Source organism: Euprymna scolopes, chromosome 4 (genome assembly GCF_053919585.1).
Source record: "Euprymna scolopes isolate OS-2025 chromosome 4, ASM5391958v1, whole genome shotgun sequence".
NCBI lineage: Eukaryota > Metazoa > Mollusca > Cephalopoda > Sepiida > Sepiolidae > Euprymna > Euprymna scolopes.
Window position 1 is genome coordinate 97,115,018 of NC_136485.1, and position 20,744 is coordinate 97,135,761.

At 30.6% G+C, this 20,744-nt stretch overlaps 1 protein-coding gene across 2 annotated transcripts in view; it reads right to left on the bottom strand.

Moving 5' to 3' along the window:
* LOC145269054 (voltage-gated potassium channel subunit beta-2-like) overlaps positions 1-20,744 on the bottom strand; it is a 1,304,007-nt gene that overhangs the window by 48,105 nt on the left and 1,235,158 nt on the right. For both annotated transcript variants that reach the window (XM_080124659.1, XM_080124661.1), the window contains 2 exons: positions 17,017-17,105; positions 12,728-12,816 (listed from right to left, as the gene is read on the bottom strand). In XM_080124659.1, coding sequence (XP_079980785.1) covers positions 12,728-12,816; positions 17,017-17,105 — 178 coding nt within the window. The remainder of the gene's footprint in view (positions 1-12,727; positions 12,817-17,016; positions 17,106-20,744) is intronic.

Sequence of the window (20,744 nt, forward strand, 5' to 3'; positions counted from 1 at the left end):
ATAAATAAAAATAATTGTCTGTTTGGAAGATTGGCATTATTTTGAAGCTGTTTCCACTGCATGTGTGTACGTGTTTTGAAACATAGAGGTGTCTGTTATCTGCAATTTTGATGTTGCTCTTATGTAAGGCCACTTTATTGCTGAAATCTTTGGTGGCGCCTATGTAGGATTTGTTGCATGTTGTGCATCTTAGTGCATATACTACATTTCTGGAGGTGCAATTTAGATCCTTTTTTATTTTGAATGTTTGTGTTGGGTTTTTGAATGTGTATGTGTTACCTTCTATTATTATGTCACATACTCCACATCGCGGTTTGTTGCATTTTGTAACCCCTTTTGTAGTATGTGGGACGAGTTTTGAGGAAGTTAAGATATGTTTTAAGTTTTTGGGTTGGCGTTTGCTTTTTATTATTTTTGTTGTTTTAAGTATGTTGTTTAGTTTGTCGCTCTGATTGAGGAGGATAAGGTTTTTTGTTATCTGTGTGAATAGTTCTGGGTTGTTTGTGTTGTGTGTAGAGACGTATGCTAAAATTTGTTCTTTGTTGTATTCTTTTGGGGTTCTTGGTTGGTCTATTGGAATTTTTTCAGCCAGTTCAATACCTTTCTGTATTAGTGGTAGTGGATATCCTCTTTTCTGCAGTGTTATTTGTAGTTCATTCAGTCTAATTGAATGGAGGTGTCTGTCTGTTACTATGGTGCTAACTCTACGTGCTAGGGAGTAGGGTATTGATTTTAGACAGTTTTTAGGATGGTGGCTTTTGAAGTGGAGGTATTGTTGAGTGTCTGTGGGTTTGTGGTAGATGTCTGTGATTATGTTGTTGTTTTTTATTGTTACTAGGATGTCTAGGAAAGGTAGTTCTGTGGGGCTTTGTTCTAGTGTGAAGTTTATTTTTGGGTGTAGATTTTGTTTTGATATCCCCCCATGAGGTTCTCCAGAGGATAAAGCAGTCGTCTAGGTATCTTTTCCAAGATTTTATGAAGAGAGTTTTTATATTGTGCCCATATTTTTGCCCTATCCTTTCATAAAGGGTCTCTTCTAGGAAGGCGAGTGTAAGGGTGGCATATGTCGGTGCCATTTTGGTACCCATTGCTGTGTCTAGTATTTGGATGTAGTTGTCTTTATTGAATTGGAAGGAGTTGTTATTGAGGATTATGTCGATGCTATCAATCACAAATTGTTTATTGAATCTGGGGTGTAAAGGCTGTGTATGTTTGTCAATCCAATATGCGATAGCTTCTTTTCCTAGATTATGTGGGATATTGCTATATAGGCTGCTAACATCGAATGTGGCTTGTATAGTCCCATCGGCTACTGTTTATGGTAGGGAGCTAAGGAAGTGTGTGTTATCTCTTACAAAACTTCTGACTAGATTGGTGAAGGGCTGTAATAGTATATCTATTAGGTTGCTAAGTCTGCTTGTTGGGCATGATGGTCCTGCTACTATGGGTCTGAATGTGAGATCGTTGGGGTTTGGGGTGCTTATGTATTCCGACTTTTGTATGTTGATGGCATGTCTTACCTGGTTAGATTTGTGTATTTTGGGTAGCCCATAGAAGATGTTTGTTTTTGTTGTGAAATTTGTAAGGAAGTCTTTTTCTTTTTTAGTTAATGTACTATTGTATGTTGTGCAGAGTTTTGTTATTTTAGATATGGTTGTGTCGTCTATGTTAGAGCTAATTGGATTGTAATAATTTTCGTTCCCTAGTGATTCTAAAATTTTTGTTTTATTGAAGTTCTTATTCATTATAACTACTGCACTACCTTTCTCTGCTTCCTTTATAACTAAGTTGTTATTGTGTTGGATTTTTTTAGGTGCTTGATTTTGTTTTCGTGTTAGATTACTGGTGGGTTTTTCTTTTTGTTGGGGGTTGAGGTTCCAGAGTGTTTCAAAGAAAGTATTTAGTTCTTTTGTGTTGTTATGTTTGTTGGGGAAGTATGTTGATTTGTTTTTTACTAGAGAGTCATCTGTTGTGTTATCACTGTCGTTAAGTATATCTATGAGTCTAAATTTGCGTTCAAATTCTTTGAGGTCTTTCTTTAACTATGTTACTTCTGGGAGTTGGGCAGAATTTGAGGCCTAGTTTTAGTACTTCAATTTCGTCCTTTGTAAGTGTCTCTGTAGATAGGTTGATGACTTTGGGTTTTTTGTTGTCTAGTCTGGTGTTGTCATTTTGTGAGAGATTCCTAAAAAATGATTGTGAGGGTCGTTAGTTTCGTTGATTCGGTTGGGAGGTTGGTTGTATCGTTTTGTAGGGATGTATGGGTTATGATGGTACCTGGTGTATTCGGATTGGTTGTGTTTGTGTGGGGGGTATTTTTGGGGTCGGTTTTGTACTGTGGGGTACTGGGGGTGGGTGTTCTAAAGATTGTTTTGTGTTGGGGTGGTTTAGTTCCATTGGGTTGCTTTATCCTCTGGAGAACCTCATGGGGGGATATCAAAGAACTCCACACTTTTCTATAAAATCTACACCCAAAAATAAACTTCACACTAGAACAAAGCCCCACAGAACTACCTTTCCTAGAAATCCTAGTAACAATAAAAAACAACAACATAATCACAGACATCTACCACAAACCCACAGACACTCAACAATACCTCCACTTCAAAAGCCACCATCCTAAAAACTGTCTAAAATCAATACCCTACTCCCTAGCACGTAGAGTTAGCACCATAGTAACAGACAGACACCTCCGTTCAATTAGACTGAATGAACTACAAATAACACTGCGGAAAAGAGGATATCCACTACCACTAATACAGAAAGGTATTGAACTGGCTGAAAAAATTTCAGTAGACCAACCAAGAACCCCAAAAGAATACAACAAAGAACAAATTTTAGCATACGTCTCTACACACAACACAAACAACCCAGAACTATTCACACAGATAACAAAAAACCTTATCCTCCTCAATCAGAGTGACAAACTAAACAACATACTTAAAACAACAAAAATAATAAAAAGCAAACGCCAACCCAAAAACTTAAAACACATCTTAACTTCCTCAAAACTCGTCCCACATACTACAAAAGGGGTTACAAAATGCAACAAACCGCGATGTGGAGTATGTGACATAATAATAGAAGGTAACACATACACATTCAAAAACCCAACACAAACATTCAAAATAAAAAAGGATCTAAATTGCACCTCCAGAAATGTAGTATATGCACTAAGATGCACAACATGCAACAAATCCTACATAGGCGCCACCAAAAATTTCAGCAATAAAGTGGCCTTACATAAGAGCAACATCAAAATTGCAGATAACAGACACCTCTATGTTTCAAAACACATACACACATGCAGTGGAAACAGCTTCAAAATAATGCCAATCTTCCAAACAGACAATTATTTTTATTTATTTACACAGGAAAAAAACTTCATCACTAGATTCACTCCTGAACTGAACAGAGCCTAATATCATCACACAAAAACATGAAATGCAAGGTACACTCGCATGCACATCCATACGCATACATATATACACACCCACACATAAATCAGAACCGACAAATTAAAACACACACGTGCATGCATACAACCACACACAGACATAACACACCTAGCTCGAATACAACACACTGAGCAATACCAACCCTACTTAACCTCGAAACCAACACACTGAGCAATACCAACCCTACTTAACCTCGAAACCAACAACACTAGGAAACACCTAGAACCATAGTATAATATCTGTTCCAACACCTCGCTCCCTCCTCAGTCAGTGGAGCAGAACCCCCTCATGACTGAAACAACTATCATCCCTTCTATCATCATACCTATACCCCCTCCAATCCCCCCCCCCAATCTGGGGAACAAAATCTCCCCCACACTAGGAACCGATTCTGGGTCTGGCCATACCCACATTGGGAGACAAATAAATAGAAACATTAAAAAATCCCCTATACATATTCTAAATACACCCCTCTTTCTAAACAAACATAATATAAGGAATACCCGAAAAGACTAAAACGAAAAATCACAATACTAAAATCCAAGAATCCAAAAAATAAATATCAAAATAGAATGAAAGCACCCCTACCCTTATTTCAGAAGAGCTGGTCCCCCACTCCCCCATCGTCACACATACACATTAGTAACGACCTCTGATCACAGTCACCTTCCTAAGGAAGAAAATAACCCCATAATACTATAAAACAGTATACACATTCTCAAACCAATAAAAACACACACACACACACACACACACACACACACACTACCCCACCCTAAAGGAAAAGAAAAAAAACACTAGCAGAAAGAGAGAGTGACTACAACCAGGTCAGCGGCCTGGACAAGCCCAATAAAAGAGTAATAAAAATTGAACATGCCAATGAATAATAAACACTTACAAGCCTCCACCACTTGGAAACACTTCAAATGAACTACGAAAATGGCCATTTTTACATCTCCAACACATTTGAAAATAATTTCTGACAAGGATGCTTCACAGAACATCTGAAACGCGCATAAAAACGATTTCAATGACTTAAAAACATTATTACAATGATCCAAACATTATTCTCAATGAAAAACCAAGACACGGAATAATAAAATAATGTTAAAAAATACACATTATTGGTGACTACTCCCTTATTTAAATATACATCTTTCTTTCGTTGGAATTTCTTAACCCATTTTATATATATATATATATATATATATATATATATATATATATATATATAATCTCTAATTTGTTTAAGATTTTAGGCAATCTTCCATTTATTTTAATCATGTGGTGGAGGAGGCAGTGTTGCAATAGAACAACCTAGACTCTATTTTCATATAAATTTGGTGCTGATAATATATTTTACTGTTGTGTATCTCTTCTGACATTTGTATACAACATTTAGTCATATAAATAATAATTATTATGTAATAGTAGATTTGTTTTTCATGAATACATTTTCTTTAAAAAAAATCTATATTCCTTATTGTTTTTGTATTTCTTTTTGTTTTTTATGTAAAAGAACCTTGTTAACATTTTTATAAGGTGTATCACACACATATATGCACATACATATAATAAAAGTAAATATATCAGATTATAATCTACCTTAAAAAATGAAAACTCTAAGTATGTGAAAATAACATTGCTCAACTGACCAATCTCTGAAATGAGACTAATTTGGTTTACAAATTTAATTACTCTACCTAAGGTTGCATCTCCATAGATAACTATAAACCAGAAGCCCATCTATCTATCTATCTATCTATCTATCTATCTATCTATCTATATATATATATATATATATATATAGATAGATAGATAGATAGATAGATAGATAATAGATATAGTGAATAAGTAACAAAAAAACTATATTCCAAAGTTTATGATGTTGACCTTTAATTTATCCATTAAATTCAGTTGACATTTACAATTCTTGACAGTATCTATTTCGTAGTGCAAAATCAATTACTTAATTATTATATCAATCAGTGAATCTATTATGCCCTTAACTCATCAGAAGAAATAACAACAATCAATCTGTCAAAAGGAAATAAAGTGCGTTTTGACATGATAAAAATCCGAAAATTGGAAGAGAAGCTGTAAATACCTTATATGTTTCCATTACGCCATTTTGTATTTAAGAAATAAAGTTACTAAACCCAACAATTCTTACTAACATGTTCTATAAATTTAGGAATATTCTGCCAAAATGTGTCTATTAAATAATTAGTAAATTTATTAATTCTAATTAATGTATGCATACTTATGAAAATAACATCAATCATTATAAACTATTACATATGTTTGCATAAACGAAACTAAGCTAAACTAAAGTAAAAAATACAGTTTACCATTTATGGTTATATTAAATAATTTATTAATTTGAATTGAAATGATACATAATTCAGTTTCACTTGACTGTTATAATCAAGTTTATTACTATTTCAATTTTAATTCTTACTATTAGTTAATTCTAAACCTATAATTACGTTTATTTGAGATTAAAATTTTTTTCTGAATACTCAATTGTTTACCTTAAGCATAAAAAGTTAAAATTAATTTAATTTAAAGTATGATAGTTACCTCCCTTAGAACAAATCCAACGATATATTTACTTGTTTTTTCTTAATTTTTTTATTTTTAACATTTATTCTTTTAACATACATAACCCATTTCCATCCATATCCCACTAATAAGTAATGTTTATACAGTTCTAATGTCTCTCACTTAATATTATTCAATTATTAATTCAGTGTATATTATAAATTAATTCACTAATACGTTCACTATAAAATGTAAGTATTAAAACTATTTCAGTCAATAGTCATAAGTTATAATTCATTTCTGCTTAATATCAAATTATAAATTAATTAGTTCCAACATTTACCTTAATTTTTATTTATATATTTTTTATTATTTTTTTCAATATTATTATTATAAGTTATTTTGAAAATAATATTTTTAAATTTCACATTTCACACACTTTTACTAATTCAATATTTGACAATCTAGTATTAATAAACATTTTTCAAACTAGTTACTTTAGCTAAGTATAATTTTAGTTTAACATTGAATTGATCCTAATACCCTAATAATTAGGTTTCAGTTTCCTAATCTCATAATATGTTCTTTTAGTTTTAATTAAATGAATGTATATTTAAGTGAAATCTAATTCTAATTTTATCTTTAAGTTAATTAAGAATTATAAATGTTTTTTTTAGACATATTATAGATTATGTTTACTCCTGATTTCCTTTTACTTTAGCCCCTCCTACACTATGCATTCCTTTTTTTATTTATTTTTTTTTCCTTAGATTTAACTTATAATTCCAAAATGAATATATAGACGTTTAGTTAATGAATATATATATTAAAAATATATAGTTTATCTTAATTGATGTTTAATAGATATACCTTATTTTAACTATAATATTGTTTTCACATGCATTTTAACAATTAACACATTTGGCTCACATGGCCACACATCAATCGAATAATAATCACTTGTTTCAACATATAGAGTTTATTTTTGGATAAATATTTGGAATCTGATTACTATGAATACATTTGTAATATTATGATTATTACAAATTTATTTTTTCTATCAATAAACTAACTTACTTGGCAAACTAAATTTTAATATTTCTAAACATTACGATCAATCCAAAAGTTATAATATTACGATCAACTACTATTCCCTATTCTAATTTATTATTTAATTTCTCCTCTACATCTAATTATATAATATATTTGTATGCTCTTTTTTATCACTCTACAATTAAATACTATATTATGTGTGATATATTATCGTACTTATCTTCATTGTTCATTTTAATTTTAATTTAGATATATCTTGCCAACCTATTTGCTATCATTATCTAAATTCATTTGATCTATTTAATTAGTTTATAAAGTTTTACCATTGTTATTCTGTTCATTAGCTAATTATATTTTATATAAAGTATTTATCTCCATAGAGAAAATACTTAAATTATCATATTATGATAGTTTCATATATTTTCTTCTAATCTATGTTTCAAAGCATAATATATTTAAGCCGATTGGTTACTTATTACATTTAATTAAACCAATTATAAAATACTATTATAGAATTTAATAGTATTTACACTATATCTTATTGTGATATTTTGAAATCAGACAATACAGCACAACATCAAAAATTCATATCCTTTCCTTTTATTTTATGTTTAATTTATTAAAATTATTGTTATACTTAATTTAGATTTATTTGTTTACCTAAACATCATTATTACTTTATTTTTATTATTTTCATTTTTATTCTCAACCCCTTTTATTTATACATTAATCTCTATAAATTAAAATTAAATTTTCATACTATGTACATTAATTCAATTTAAATTTAACGTATGTTTCTAATCAAGTTTTAGTCGAGATAATGTATACTTTGATCTATGTAAACAGTTTTGAATTAATTACTGGCGTTTGTTCATAAGGTTTTCTTTGGATATTATTATATGATACGATTCGATGTTGCGAAGGTTATATCAGCCAGACTTGTTTGGTGAGTATTTACTAGCACTACCCAATACCGACCATTTCTTGATTTTATGCTACAAAGCTACTGTTAAGAATTATAAACGTCAACTGAATTAAAGAAATAAATTATAAAATGGTCAACATCATGAACTTTGGAATATAGTCTTTTGCCATTTATTCACTATATTGCTCCGTAATTACATTGAGCTTCTTAAATAAAGATTGATATATATTATAAGAAAATATATTTCCACAGAAATATATATATATCTATTATATATATAAAAGTGAACGTGTCTGTGTGTCTGTGTACATTTTCCAACGTATTGCATTGGAAAATGGACTGTCAATTTTCAGTCTACAGACTCGAAATTTGATATACAGGGTACTGAGATTTGGGAAAATCTTTGTAACCCGTTTTCGGCCAGAAATTTGGCTGGTAAGGGGTCAAAGTTCAACGATTTGATCTTTGAGAACTCTACCAAACTCCTCTGACAATTTTGGGTCTAAACACTTGAAATTTTAGACATGGATCTAACTTAATAACTTAATTTGAGCTCAAAACAATAAATGTTAAGGGTTTATAATAGAGGTCAAAGTTAAAAAAAAATTGACCTCTGCGGTGTCTACCAAATTACTCAGACAATTTCTGGTCTAAACATTTGAAATATTACATAACTGGTATTCAGAGATAGGGCAAGCATTTTAATCAGTTTGGGTTGAAAACTTTTAGTTACCAATATATAAATGTAGACATGCATGTTTGCATGTCTGCCAAAAACTTTCGACAGAGGCGACGGATTTTACTAAGATCAGTATCATTTTCAGACGACAAATATCGAAAAATTGGCTAAAAACATTAATATCTTCACCTTCAACTGGGCACTTCGCTACCGGGGGGGGGGTATATAGTATGTATATCATATAATATAGTATGTATATATATCATATAGTATGTATATAAAATATTTATATATGTAGTATATATATAGTATAGTATGCATATGAAATATTTATATGTTGATTAGCCAATTTGTGACATAAAAAAATAAAAATCAATTTCTATACAAAAATAAGATGCTTTCCAATACTCCATGAGCATCATTTTCTTACATAATAGTTTACATATATATAACTCCAATCGTTCACTGGGTAATTCTAGTGAAAGATTCATGTATAGTCAAAGTAAACTGCCCCATTGCAAGTCAGTTATCCCCCTTGAATAGTCATTTTACAATATTATGGAAACAGATTTGTCGTTGTTGACTACCAAAAGTCACATTAAAAACATTTGAATACATTTTTGTTTTTTGTTTTTTTATCATAATTTGAAAAATGATCTAAATAATTGTTGTATACTTTAAATTCTTCATGATTTCAAGATGGATTCTCGGTTTTGGTTTTTGTTCACGATCCTTTTTTTATCATGTTTGTGTGCGTTTATTTGCTTTTAAAGTGGCAGATAGAGACACAAGCCATAAAAAAAACATTGCAATGTGACAAATTTGTAAACATAAAAACTGAAATTTGACAATCATTGTAGCAACAATCTTTTGTTTTTTTTCTCTACAGTTTTAAAAAGAAACGATAAAAACAAGTGCAATTCATTCTCCAATCTTTGCCATGCACACAGATGAGAATATTTTGTTTAAAGATGGCTGCAAAAATACAGTAAATATATATATATATATTTTTTGTACAGACTTTTTAAAAATAAATCTATTAAATATAATTATTTACACAGCCTGACAAGTTATTATTTAGCACAAAATGTTAAATAAAATAGCAGTCTTTGAAAATTTCAAAACTTCAAAGAAAAACAATTTATAAATTATTTTCAACTCTTGTTACCAGTGTGTTTTATATAGTGATTTTCTGCGTTAACTGAAAAGATCTTTTTTATGGTGTTACCACAAATATTTTTTAATGGTGTTACGACAAACATAAAAAATAAAAATAAGGAAGAATAAAAAAAATAATAATAAAAAAACAATATATACAATGGTGCTTGAAAAACCACAAAATTGATCATCCCAAATTCCTTCTGATGTGAAAAAATGAGTGCAATTATTATTATCATTTATTCTTGAGTGTTTTTTAATTGTTGAAGGTTTGAAATAAACAAATTTTGTGGCATCGCGAACCTAAGGTGAAGCAGGTGCATAACTACAACTGAAGTATCACCCCCATAAATATCAGAAAGGAAAATAACTGATTAAAAAATATTGATAATTCAACTGATATTTTTTAAGAACCTTTTGCATTTTTCTTACATAATAATTGGTTTTTATTTATATAAAAATAAATTCCCAAAACTTATGATTTACCCATTCCCCTGAAAAAAAAAGTTTAAAAATATTGATTGTGAATAAATACTATTACACGTATCTGTGGTTACTAAATTAAAACAACTTTGAGAACACTGGTTAACAAAAACATTGAAACAAGCATAAAAATAGGTGGTCTTACCTAATTTTGAGGAAAGGCTGATTTCAGATCAAGTATCCATTTTCATTAATCACCTCTAATTCTTGTTAGATATACATGTATGTTGGCAGAAACTCAACAATATTTCAATAATAAACAACGTAAGTAAAATAATAATAAATGTTTAAGACCAATTTATGGATGCTTGATTCAATTTAATACTTTGGCTTATGACTAATCAAAATATCATTATTTAGAAATTATTGTTTTTTTTCTATAATATTTGATTTATTTAATACTGTATGAAATAAACATATTAAATACTTGAAAAAATATGAAGTATGCTAAAAATGAAATGACAGGAAAGAAAGAAAAAACTATACTTGATTTGGATATTTGAATTCACAAATTCATCAAAATTAGTAAAAAGAAAAACTCCTATTCACATACTTGCTTCTTATGAACCAGTGTTATTAATCAATAAATATAATTAAATATGTTTATAGTTATCCAAAATATTAACATTTTATTTTGAATGAATAGATATTATCACATGGTTATCAAAATGATTAAAAATATGATCATAGTCATGCTTAATAAATTATTGAGAAATTGAAATGATTTCATAAATAATGATCAGCCAAATTCATTTCCAAAATGATTAAAATATTTGAATAAAAATTTATACTTTATGAGTAAGAGTTTTACTTCATTGATAGAAAACATGTCTGAAAATTCACATGTTGCTTTGGTTTAGGAGCACAAACAAGCCGTAATACTTGACATTTGCCTCTAAATTTTATTTCAAGAAAATTATTTTCTACCTACCAGTTTAATGTTTACAGAATTACTTTGATGTATCGAAGAGTAATGACGTAAAACAAAAGTCAGCCATTATATCTTTTTATAATACATAAAAATGGTGAAATTTTGACATTGATTTAAAGACTGTATGCTGTTGAATAAAATATATTGTTAGCTTGAATGTGCTCCTTGCTATACATAAAATATTTTTGTTTATCAGTGTCTCCTTTGAGAAATACTGTTTATCTTTAGGAGCACATAATACTCGATTTTGATCTATAAACTTTAATTCTAGACAGAAATGAATTTTAAAGTGACAGGTTTTAAAATCACATTGCTTCACTAATGAGAAGGGCAGCCTATCTGTCAGGATAAAGATTTTAAACTGACAAAAAATGAATATTAATATTAAACCTTTTTTTTATTGTAAAAACTGCTGTAACTTCTGATAATCACACAGCCTCTAATCACCTTGATGAAAGGATTTAGAAAATTTTCATTATCTTTATTAAAAATTTATTTATTTTTCTTTCAAAAAAACAATTCAATTATTGGCACTTGACTGATAGTTTTTATGTTTATCAGGTTAAATGGTATAAACTGAAATTGCCTGCCCCTATTTTATTTATTCGAATTTCAAAATTAAATTTATCATTCATCCAGATGATTATAGAATAGTATTTAAATTGAGAGCATATATAAATGTGTAGATTGAAAAGAAATATACATCTTTATTCCCTTTTTTTAAATCTTTATACAACAAAGCTAATGGGTTTAAACTATTCACACATGTAATTTTTGTAATTTTTATGGCATTAACTGATAAATTTTATAAAGTTAAACCATTAATAATTGACAGTCATTAATTTTCAATCACTAATTTTATAAATTAATGGTTTTATATGAGTAACTAGTAAAATTAATAGTATCATGCTATTAACTGAGTTTTAATAATATATATTGTCAGTAATCTTTCATCAATTATTTGTATAAGATTTGATTTACACAGATTTCTGCCAAGTTTTCAAATGAAAAGTTTCTTGAAAATAATATTTTGTTAGTTAATAATAACATGTGAATAAAATTTCTCAGCAGTTGGCCATGTAAAAAATTATATGAAAATAGAATTATTTTGATGTATCAGCAGTGAATAGACATTTTTCCCATTGAAATTAATAAAATCAAACAAAGAGATTTGCTTTCTTAAGTGGTGGTAGCAATAGTGACCTAATGAGTATGATGAAAGGGATGAGGTAATTCTTCAGTCATAAAGCTATGCTACCTGCTGTGGTAAGAGATTCTACAACTACAGTCTGGATTTCAGGATGCATAATTTATGGGAGAAAGGCTATCACTGAACAGTACAAGGGGGGGTGCCGAGTGCATCATGATGGGACATTTGTCGTTTAGACGGCACTGAAGTATAAGTGGTAGTGTGTTGAGAGGTGCCGGAGGTTCCTGCGTTGGCACCAGATCCACCAGTAGCCGCAGATCCAGCACCTCTGTCCAATTCTAGTCACCTGGGTGGATGGTCCTTCCTTGAAAGAGGCTTGTTGCCCAACAGTTTATCCAGCTCATTCATGAGTGTTGGTGTTAGTTTAGGTACATACTGAAATGAAAACAATCACAACATTAATACTAGAAGAAAACACATCTGACATTTATATTTGAAAATATTAAAATCTAATCAAATAAAAGTTTTAAAATAAATATAGTAGAATTATTAATAGAAAAATAAGATATACTGCTGATTAATTGAAGTGGTCAATCGATCGCTATCGTCTGAAGCAGTAGTTATCAATATTTATGATATGTCAATTATTAACCACATTTCCAAATTTTATCTAATTTATATAAACATGATGAGAATTCATAAGTTTCTGAGTCAATAAAAACGAAAATCCATGTTAATACTTGTGGTACAAGCAGGTTTGCAAGCAACAAATTTTGTGGCATAGCTTTTTAACCCCCTACTCACCGCAGCTAGAATTTTCACCAATATTAACTGATGCTGGGAAATATGACCCTATGTATATACTGCATAAAAACTATAATAAAAATAAACATTAAAATTTGGGTTAAAATTAAAACTTAGGTTTATACATTGTTATAATATGAAATAAAATTTTATGATGCTATTTAAAAAGAAAATGTGTAAGGAGGATATCAGCTGCTTCATCGTCTTGTAACCATGTGCTTTATGACACTTGTTGTTACATTCAAACTTCCCACACAAGAAAAAAAATATTGGCAATGTTCAGTACTGTAAATTCCTGTCTTCATAGTAATTTGCTTTATTCAATCTTGTACGTTTAATATGCAGGTTCCATTCTTGATTCATTCAAGGGTCTTTGTAGACTAAGCCAAATTGGACCAGCTTTGCCTACAAACTAACTGATGTTACAATACACTTGTTGATGTAGATATCATCTATGTATGCTGCAGTTGTTTTTTCCTAACACAGTACAGCACAGAAAATGGTCTCCATTGTACACATGAGAGAGTAAACTGGTAAAAGTGTTACAAAATTTACAAAATGACTCCAAACAGAGAAAATGAACATGTGCATGAAGTTGAAAGATGCATGTTAGTTATGGCTTATGAGTAATGCAGCACACTTGGTAGAGTTGGAAGTTGTGTAAAAAGAAGTCCACTTGAAAACCAAGAGCACCTGCAGACAAACTCATTGTGGATATCATATATTTGAGAAAGTGATTAGAACAAAGCTGGAGATCATCAATAAAATAGTCATTGAGTATGATCTGTTGGTGCACATAAATTTGGTAGTTTGTTGAATGGTTAACCCGACAGTATTGCAAATGTGGTTCACAATGCTTAATCAAGAAGTTGAGCAAGATAACGCATGTGTTGCACATGTAAGGATCATAGTCGAAACATTTTTATCCATTGAATCATAGCCATCGCTGTGAATATTGGAAGTGGAAGCAACTGGGCATAGACATTATGAGAGCGTTTGACATTAATTGACTGAGACCCCACTTAGCCTTTTGGCTATGAGCAAAGTGTAATATTTGTTCTGATATTACACTTCATCTTTTATGTTCTTAGTGAGTGAAAGAGAAATTTTTTGAGATTGAGGTAATTTTTATTTTATATCCAGAGTACTCCTTTTTGGGAAGTTGGACTTTTTCTCATTAAAAACCGACCTTGTATCTAACTCTTCCCTCTTTTAATAAATATGGATTGTGGTTCCACTTGTTTCAAAGTCTGTTGATTTTCTGCAGTTAGACTGTGTTCTATGAATGAGAACTCTCAACAGAATTTCTGACAGATAATAACACTGATTTGCAATAAAGCATTCAAGAGAATTTTTGGAGGAATGGCGTTTTCAAATAAACTTCTAATACTCTCAGACATTCAATGATGCCACTTGAATGTTAAACAGAGAATGACCAGGAAACAATGTTCCGTGATCATTTGTATGGAGTCTGACTATACATGTTCATCCAATTAAGAAGTTTGCACATTGCATGAAATGAGGGGATGCAAGAAGATATTTTTGGTCAACATTCATGAAAGTTCTTCTTCTGAAAAAGACAGGGTTATCCACCTTAAGCAGAATGCCTGAACCAAAATTTTGTACCCAATTTGCAGTTTGTGTAATCATGATGGTATTAGAGAAAAGTGTAATGGGAATAATAATGAAGAGAAACCAGGTTTGTTTTGCCTTCTTCACTTTTGTCTCTTTGTTTTTTGTTTTTTTTACATAGGCATCACCACTTATCAAAGCCCAGGGGCCATTCGAGGATAAGGGTTAAAGAGTGTGCAGTAGTAAATTGGACAATATAGTAATCGTTAGTAAATTTGTTAACTTTTGTGGAACGGCTCATCAAGAACTTGTTTATGTTGGATTTGAAGACAACCATATTGTAGTCAGCTGAAAAGCAGGAAAACTGAAGACTATTCCACAGGCGTGCAGTTCTAAGAAAGAAGCTTTGTTCATGGAATCTACATTTAGGTTTAGGCACAGATAAAGAGTGAGGGGAATTATTGATAGTGTTTTCAGCTAGACAATGTTTCTTGTGAAAGTTTGGCAAGGGAGGGGCATAGATTGAAGCTCAGTCGAGCACTTGGCATGAAATTATGATAAATAAAGACAAGCTCGCAACATCTCTTCTGTGAGAAAAAGGTTGCAGGGAAGAAAAAAGGACATCTCCAACGAGGCTACGAAGTCTATTTTGAATTCTATCAATGCAGGATAAGTCCTTTCTAGCAGCTCCTGCCCAGATGTGGCAACAGTACTCCATCCTTGGATGTATCTGGCTCTTATATAGATAGAGAATTGCATCAGCAGTGAGATCAATAGAAGGATCCTACCATTTTTCCAGCGGCCTTAACAACGGATTTGATGTATGTGTTCCATTTCAGATCAGGAGTAAAGATCAAGCCCAGAAGCTTGTCAAAACATAAGGCCTCACCAAGACGAGAGCCATTCATTTCAATTGATGCCAGATGGGAATCAGAGTATTGATGATGTAAAGATAAAAGCTTGGTTTTAGATGCATTAAAAGTAACCAGCTGCTTCTTTTCCCATTGTACCATGTTCTCAAGATCAAAGGAGAGAGAATCAGAGAGAACGGTCTTAGATGTGCTATCATAGATGGTAGTTTCATCAGCATAAATGTCTATGAATGATGTAAGGATGTGATTTGGAAGATCATAATTGTAGATCAGGAAGAGAGTTTGGCCCAGGATGGACCCCTGAGGGACATTAATACTGAGAGCTTCTGATTTCTGCTCATCAACTACTACTCTTATGAGCCTGTCAGAGAGAAATGATTTAATAATTGAGAAGACATCTGTTATTTATTTCTAAAATATTATGGTATTTATGTGAATCTTATTCTTTTTTGCATATGTGTATCGGAAATAAACTATCTTTTAAATGCATGTAGTTTGTTAGTTCTCTCATGTAAGGAATTACACAATAAGTGAAACATTAAAATGCAGATAATTAAAAGACACTTGGTAGAGTTTCAGAAAGTATTTAACATTGCAATATACAACCAGAAAAAGTAACTGCATTTAGTGGATTTAGTGTGTTCTGTATGTATGTGATTATTAAATCACTCATCTAATATGAGAGATGCCTATTATAAGACTCTAAGGACTAACATTTTTAAATAGGTTTCTTATAAAGAAAGTGTTTCCAGTTATTGTTATCAACTTGTTATCCAGTGCAATTTAAAATTTTCAGAAAATATAAACAAAACTTTTTGTGTGAACGACTAACTATGTAAATTGCCCCTTCCACACATTAAGATATGTGGAATGGACAATTCTAGGCCTCCATGCATACCACAGGTCATCTTATGCCTCTTATAATGGAGGCAGGGAGAAGCTCTGTTCATTGCTCCAACCAAATTCATTCTCTTAACTTTCATTCTTCAACTCTATAAGTTACAAGTCCAATCAACATAAACCAAATAGAAAAAAAGAATGGTACATACTATCCCCTCCCCATTTTTCGATTCACAATTCCTTGTTGTTATTTTTGTTTCTACACTCACAAACCTAAATGATAGTGCTTCTATTTATTCATTCAAACCACATGAAAACTATTTTTATGTTACAACTGTGAAGTAAAAATGGCATATTCTATCTCATGCTAAAATAATATAATAGTAAAATTTTGTCAAATGAAAACGTGCAATGTTTTCAATAATAAAAATAATGTTATATCTAAATTGTCATGCAACAATTTATAATGAAAAATTCAGATTTAAAAGTAACATTTGGATATTAAAAATCCTATTTAAAGCAAATGATATAATTTTTTAAAACTGACCTGTATTGCTTGAATGTTTTCATACAATTGGTCAACAGATGTAGCCCCAAGCAGTACACAGTGAACTGTCTCATTTCGCAGACACCATGCTAAAATAAATAGTTTAAAAAAAGAAAAAGACAGAATAAATTCAGGATTAATTTTTCTATTAACTATAGTCAAACATCAAAATCAAAGTAAAAAAAAAAAAAGAATTGATCAGAGGTCAGTTAAAAATAGTCACTTAATGATATTTGAATGAACACTTTTGATAAGTAACAAATCATCACCCAAAATTAAAACTTTCACAAGAAACACTCGTCTAGCTGTAAACACTATCAATAATTTCCCCCACTCTTTATCTGTGTCTAAACCTAAACGTAGATTCCATGAACAAAGCTTCTTTCTTAGAACTGCACGCCTGTGGAATTGTCTTCCGTTTTCCTGCTTTCCGGCTGACTACAATATGGTTGTGTTCAAGTCTAACGTAAATAAGTTCTTGATGAGCCGTTCCATATAAGTTATCAAATTTACCAAATTTTCATTACTAATGATTACTATATTCACCAATTTCTACTGTACACTCTTTAACCCTTGAGTGGCCTCTGGGCCTTGATAATGTGGTGATGCCTTTGTAAAAAAAAAAAAAAAAGAAAAAAAAAAGAAGGTCCTGTCTGCACTTTTACAATTTTTACATATTTGACTTCGAAGTTTGGCAAATAATTACTTGTTCATAAATTGAAAATACTTCTTTTTATGAAAGAATAAAATATAAAGGTCTTGTTTTAAAACGAAGGAGAGATTTTATTTGCAATAAAGTTGGTTGCAAATTTTCCCCTTTGTGGGCATTAAATTCAAAAAACAAAGAACGCCAAAGTAACATGTAATGAAAAAAAATGCTGGTTCTTATATTGAAAATGCCGCATCAATGAACGAATACAATATTATGATTCAAATAGTAGTTCCTAATCACCCTCTCATATGCAATTAATTTTAGAAACCTACACACAAACTGATGGCGGTCAGGCATGTGCCTTTTTCTTTTCTCAATATAAAGTCTTTTAAAAAATTACACTCCTTCCAAATACATGCAAACCGTAGCCACATAAATAAGTGTTCAGAAGTTCACTTCGTCGCATCCCAGTGTTCTGTTGCCGGGTATTCTTCTTTGAAGGAGGGCTCGTCAAAATTCCATATCTGCGCCGGGCAATGAAACCACGTCCAATATCCATGTCGCTGGAATCCAAAAGAGGCCGAATTTTGCACTGGGCTCATGACGTCATCAAGGAGCTAGCATTGCTCTTTTTCTTTAAATTAAATGGAGTTTCGTACGAACCCAAAATATACGAAACTAAGAATCATGAAAGATACGAAATACAGAAAATCAAATATAAGAACCAGGATAAAAATATAATAAATGTATAAACAGCGGGATGCATAATTATTGGTACAAAAAATTTAAACACGATTGACAATGTCGTAAAACGATGCGTAGTAGACAAGTAGACATCCCCCAAATAAATGCACATAATTTATCTCTAATAGAAAAAAATATTTTGGTTTTGATTAACTGCCCTTTAAATTCCTAAATAAATCGTTTTATATTTATTTTTTATAATCATGTTTATAGGTAATGTTTTTATTTCATTTTTAACAGTTACATGTAAAACGGTACATGTAAATACTGTATTCTTATGAAATTAGCATTGTTTTTTCTTCCGTTTTCATAGTTCGCCAATTTGCAATTATAACTTTTTGTAACAAAAAGGAAAATTTGATTTGTCATTGTTTAAGCTATTGCATGTAAACACTCTGAAAAAACAGTTTCGCATATATATTCATATGTGATCATTTTACGTTAAATTATGTAAAATGATCACCTCTTTCGAGCCAAACAGTGTTTTAAGAACAGGTAACGGATTTTGTTTGTTTTTAATTTTGGCCATATTCAGGTTTCTGGTCAAACTGTGCTATAAAATATTTCATTGTCAAAAGTCATAAACTAACTACTACTAACCCTAAATTCAGGTAATAATATGTAAAATAAAGCGATTACTTGTGGTTTTATGATTTTGCCGATTGGACTTTGAGGTCAGTGGTAAAAAATTCAGCTTTAATTCTGCTTTAAAACAATTTGAATGGCCCGGAAACGGGTGATCATTTTACATTAAATTTATGAATTTATGAAAATTGGAAAAAAAGACAATGGAAGAAAGGGAAATGGAAAAACTGTCATTTTGGCCAGTTTGGAAAAAAAAGGCAATTATTGAATAAATATCGATTGAAAATAAATTTTAGAATATCTTCCGCAAGAATGCGGAAGATATTTCGGTTAGAGGTTACATTGATTGAAACGTTAACAAAGTGTAGTATCTGTTCTGGTGCTACACTTCACCTATTCCCTCCTCGTTCAATGAAGGAGAAATCCTTTTAGACTGAGGCAATTTTAATTTTTGGTCCGACCAGAATGACACATTTTTGGAGCTGGATATTTCCCACATTAAAAAAACGACCTTGTGTCTAACTTTACCCTCTAGGGAAGGCAAGTAAATAGGAACACTCAACATAAGAACAGTAGTACAAAGCGTGTTCATAACTTATAGAAATGGATTTCACTTTGGTTTTAAGATATTTTTTAAAACATAATTTTGGGAGAGGGGTAACCGCTTTTAAAAAAGACTCTTTGACAACGAGCTATTTTCAATCGATATTTATTCAATAATTGCCCTAAATTTATATGCGCTCCATCCTAAATTCTAAAATAATTTTGTTTTTAGTGGGTTCACAAATATCGGCTAAAAAAGATTATTATTGGGGGAAGGTACTTTGAAATGTAGATATAATTTGACAAACATGTACATGTTTTCCTTTATGTAGTTTATCCAAGACTTTAATAAATTTATTGTGAGATATTCATATATATTTCAAACTTTTTTTAGAGAAAGATACAATAAAACATTAACAATTTCAGTGGACGCTGTGGTCAGACAAAGCGGCTCCAAGAGAATAAAACTTGCCCATTGGTTTGAACTGTGAACTCTCTGAGAGCGTCATCTAGACATTTGGCAAGTGAATCCCTAAGTCTAAACATAAGTAAATGATGATGGCAGAATCAATAGAAATTTTCATGCTAAAATTCACAAATTCATTTCAAATTCAATTCAATGTTTTGTCCATTCCTTTTCATATTTGTCAATGCTGAGTGAGGAGTAGGGACAAAACCCAACTGGACAAAAGCATAAACCCATAAAATAGATAAAAATTAAAACCAACACTTTTTTATAGTCTACTTTTATTTAATTAGCAATAATGCTTGATATTATTTTTCTTGACAAAATATTTCTTTAATTTTAAACAATTCTTTTGATACGTTGTGAATAAACTGCATTCTTGTAGAGTTTGCCTAGTGAATTGTCCCGAAGTTTCAAGTTTTGTTTTGTTTTGTTTATGCAAATAATATTACATCTTATTTGGATGTTATTATGATCTGTAGAATTTAAAAACAATAAAGAGTTTAAAAATAATAAAGATTTATCAGCAGTAGAAGCAATGGAAAATTAAGTTTGAAAAATATTAAAAGAATCGAATTTGGAATTGGAAATTAGGCACAAATTTTTCCAATTTTGATACCTCCAAAAGTTCTGATTTTTCCAGTTCCCGATTCCGATTAATCGTTCTAACACTGATATATATATATATATATATATATATATATATATATATATATATATGAAAAGCTTTTATAAAAT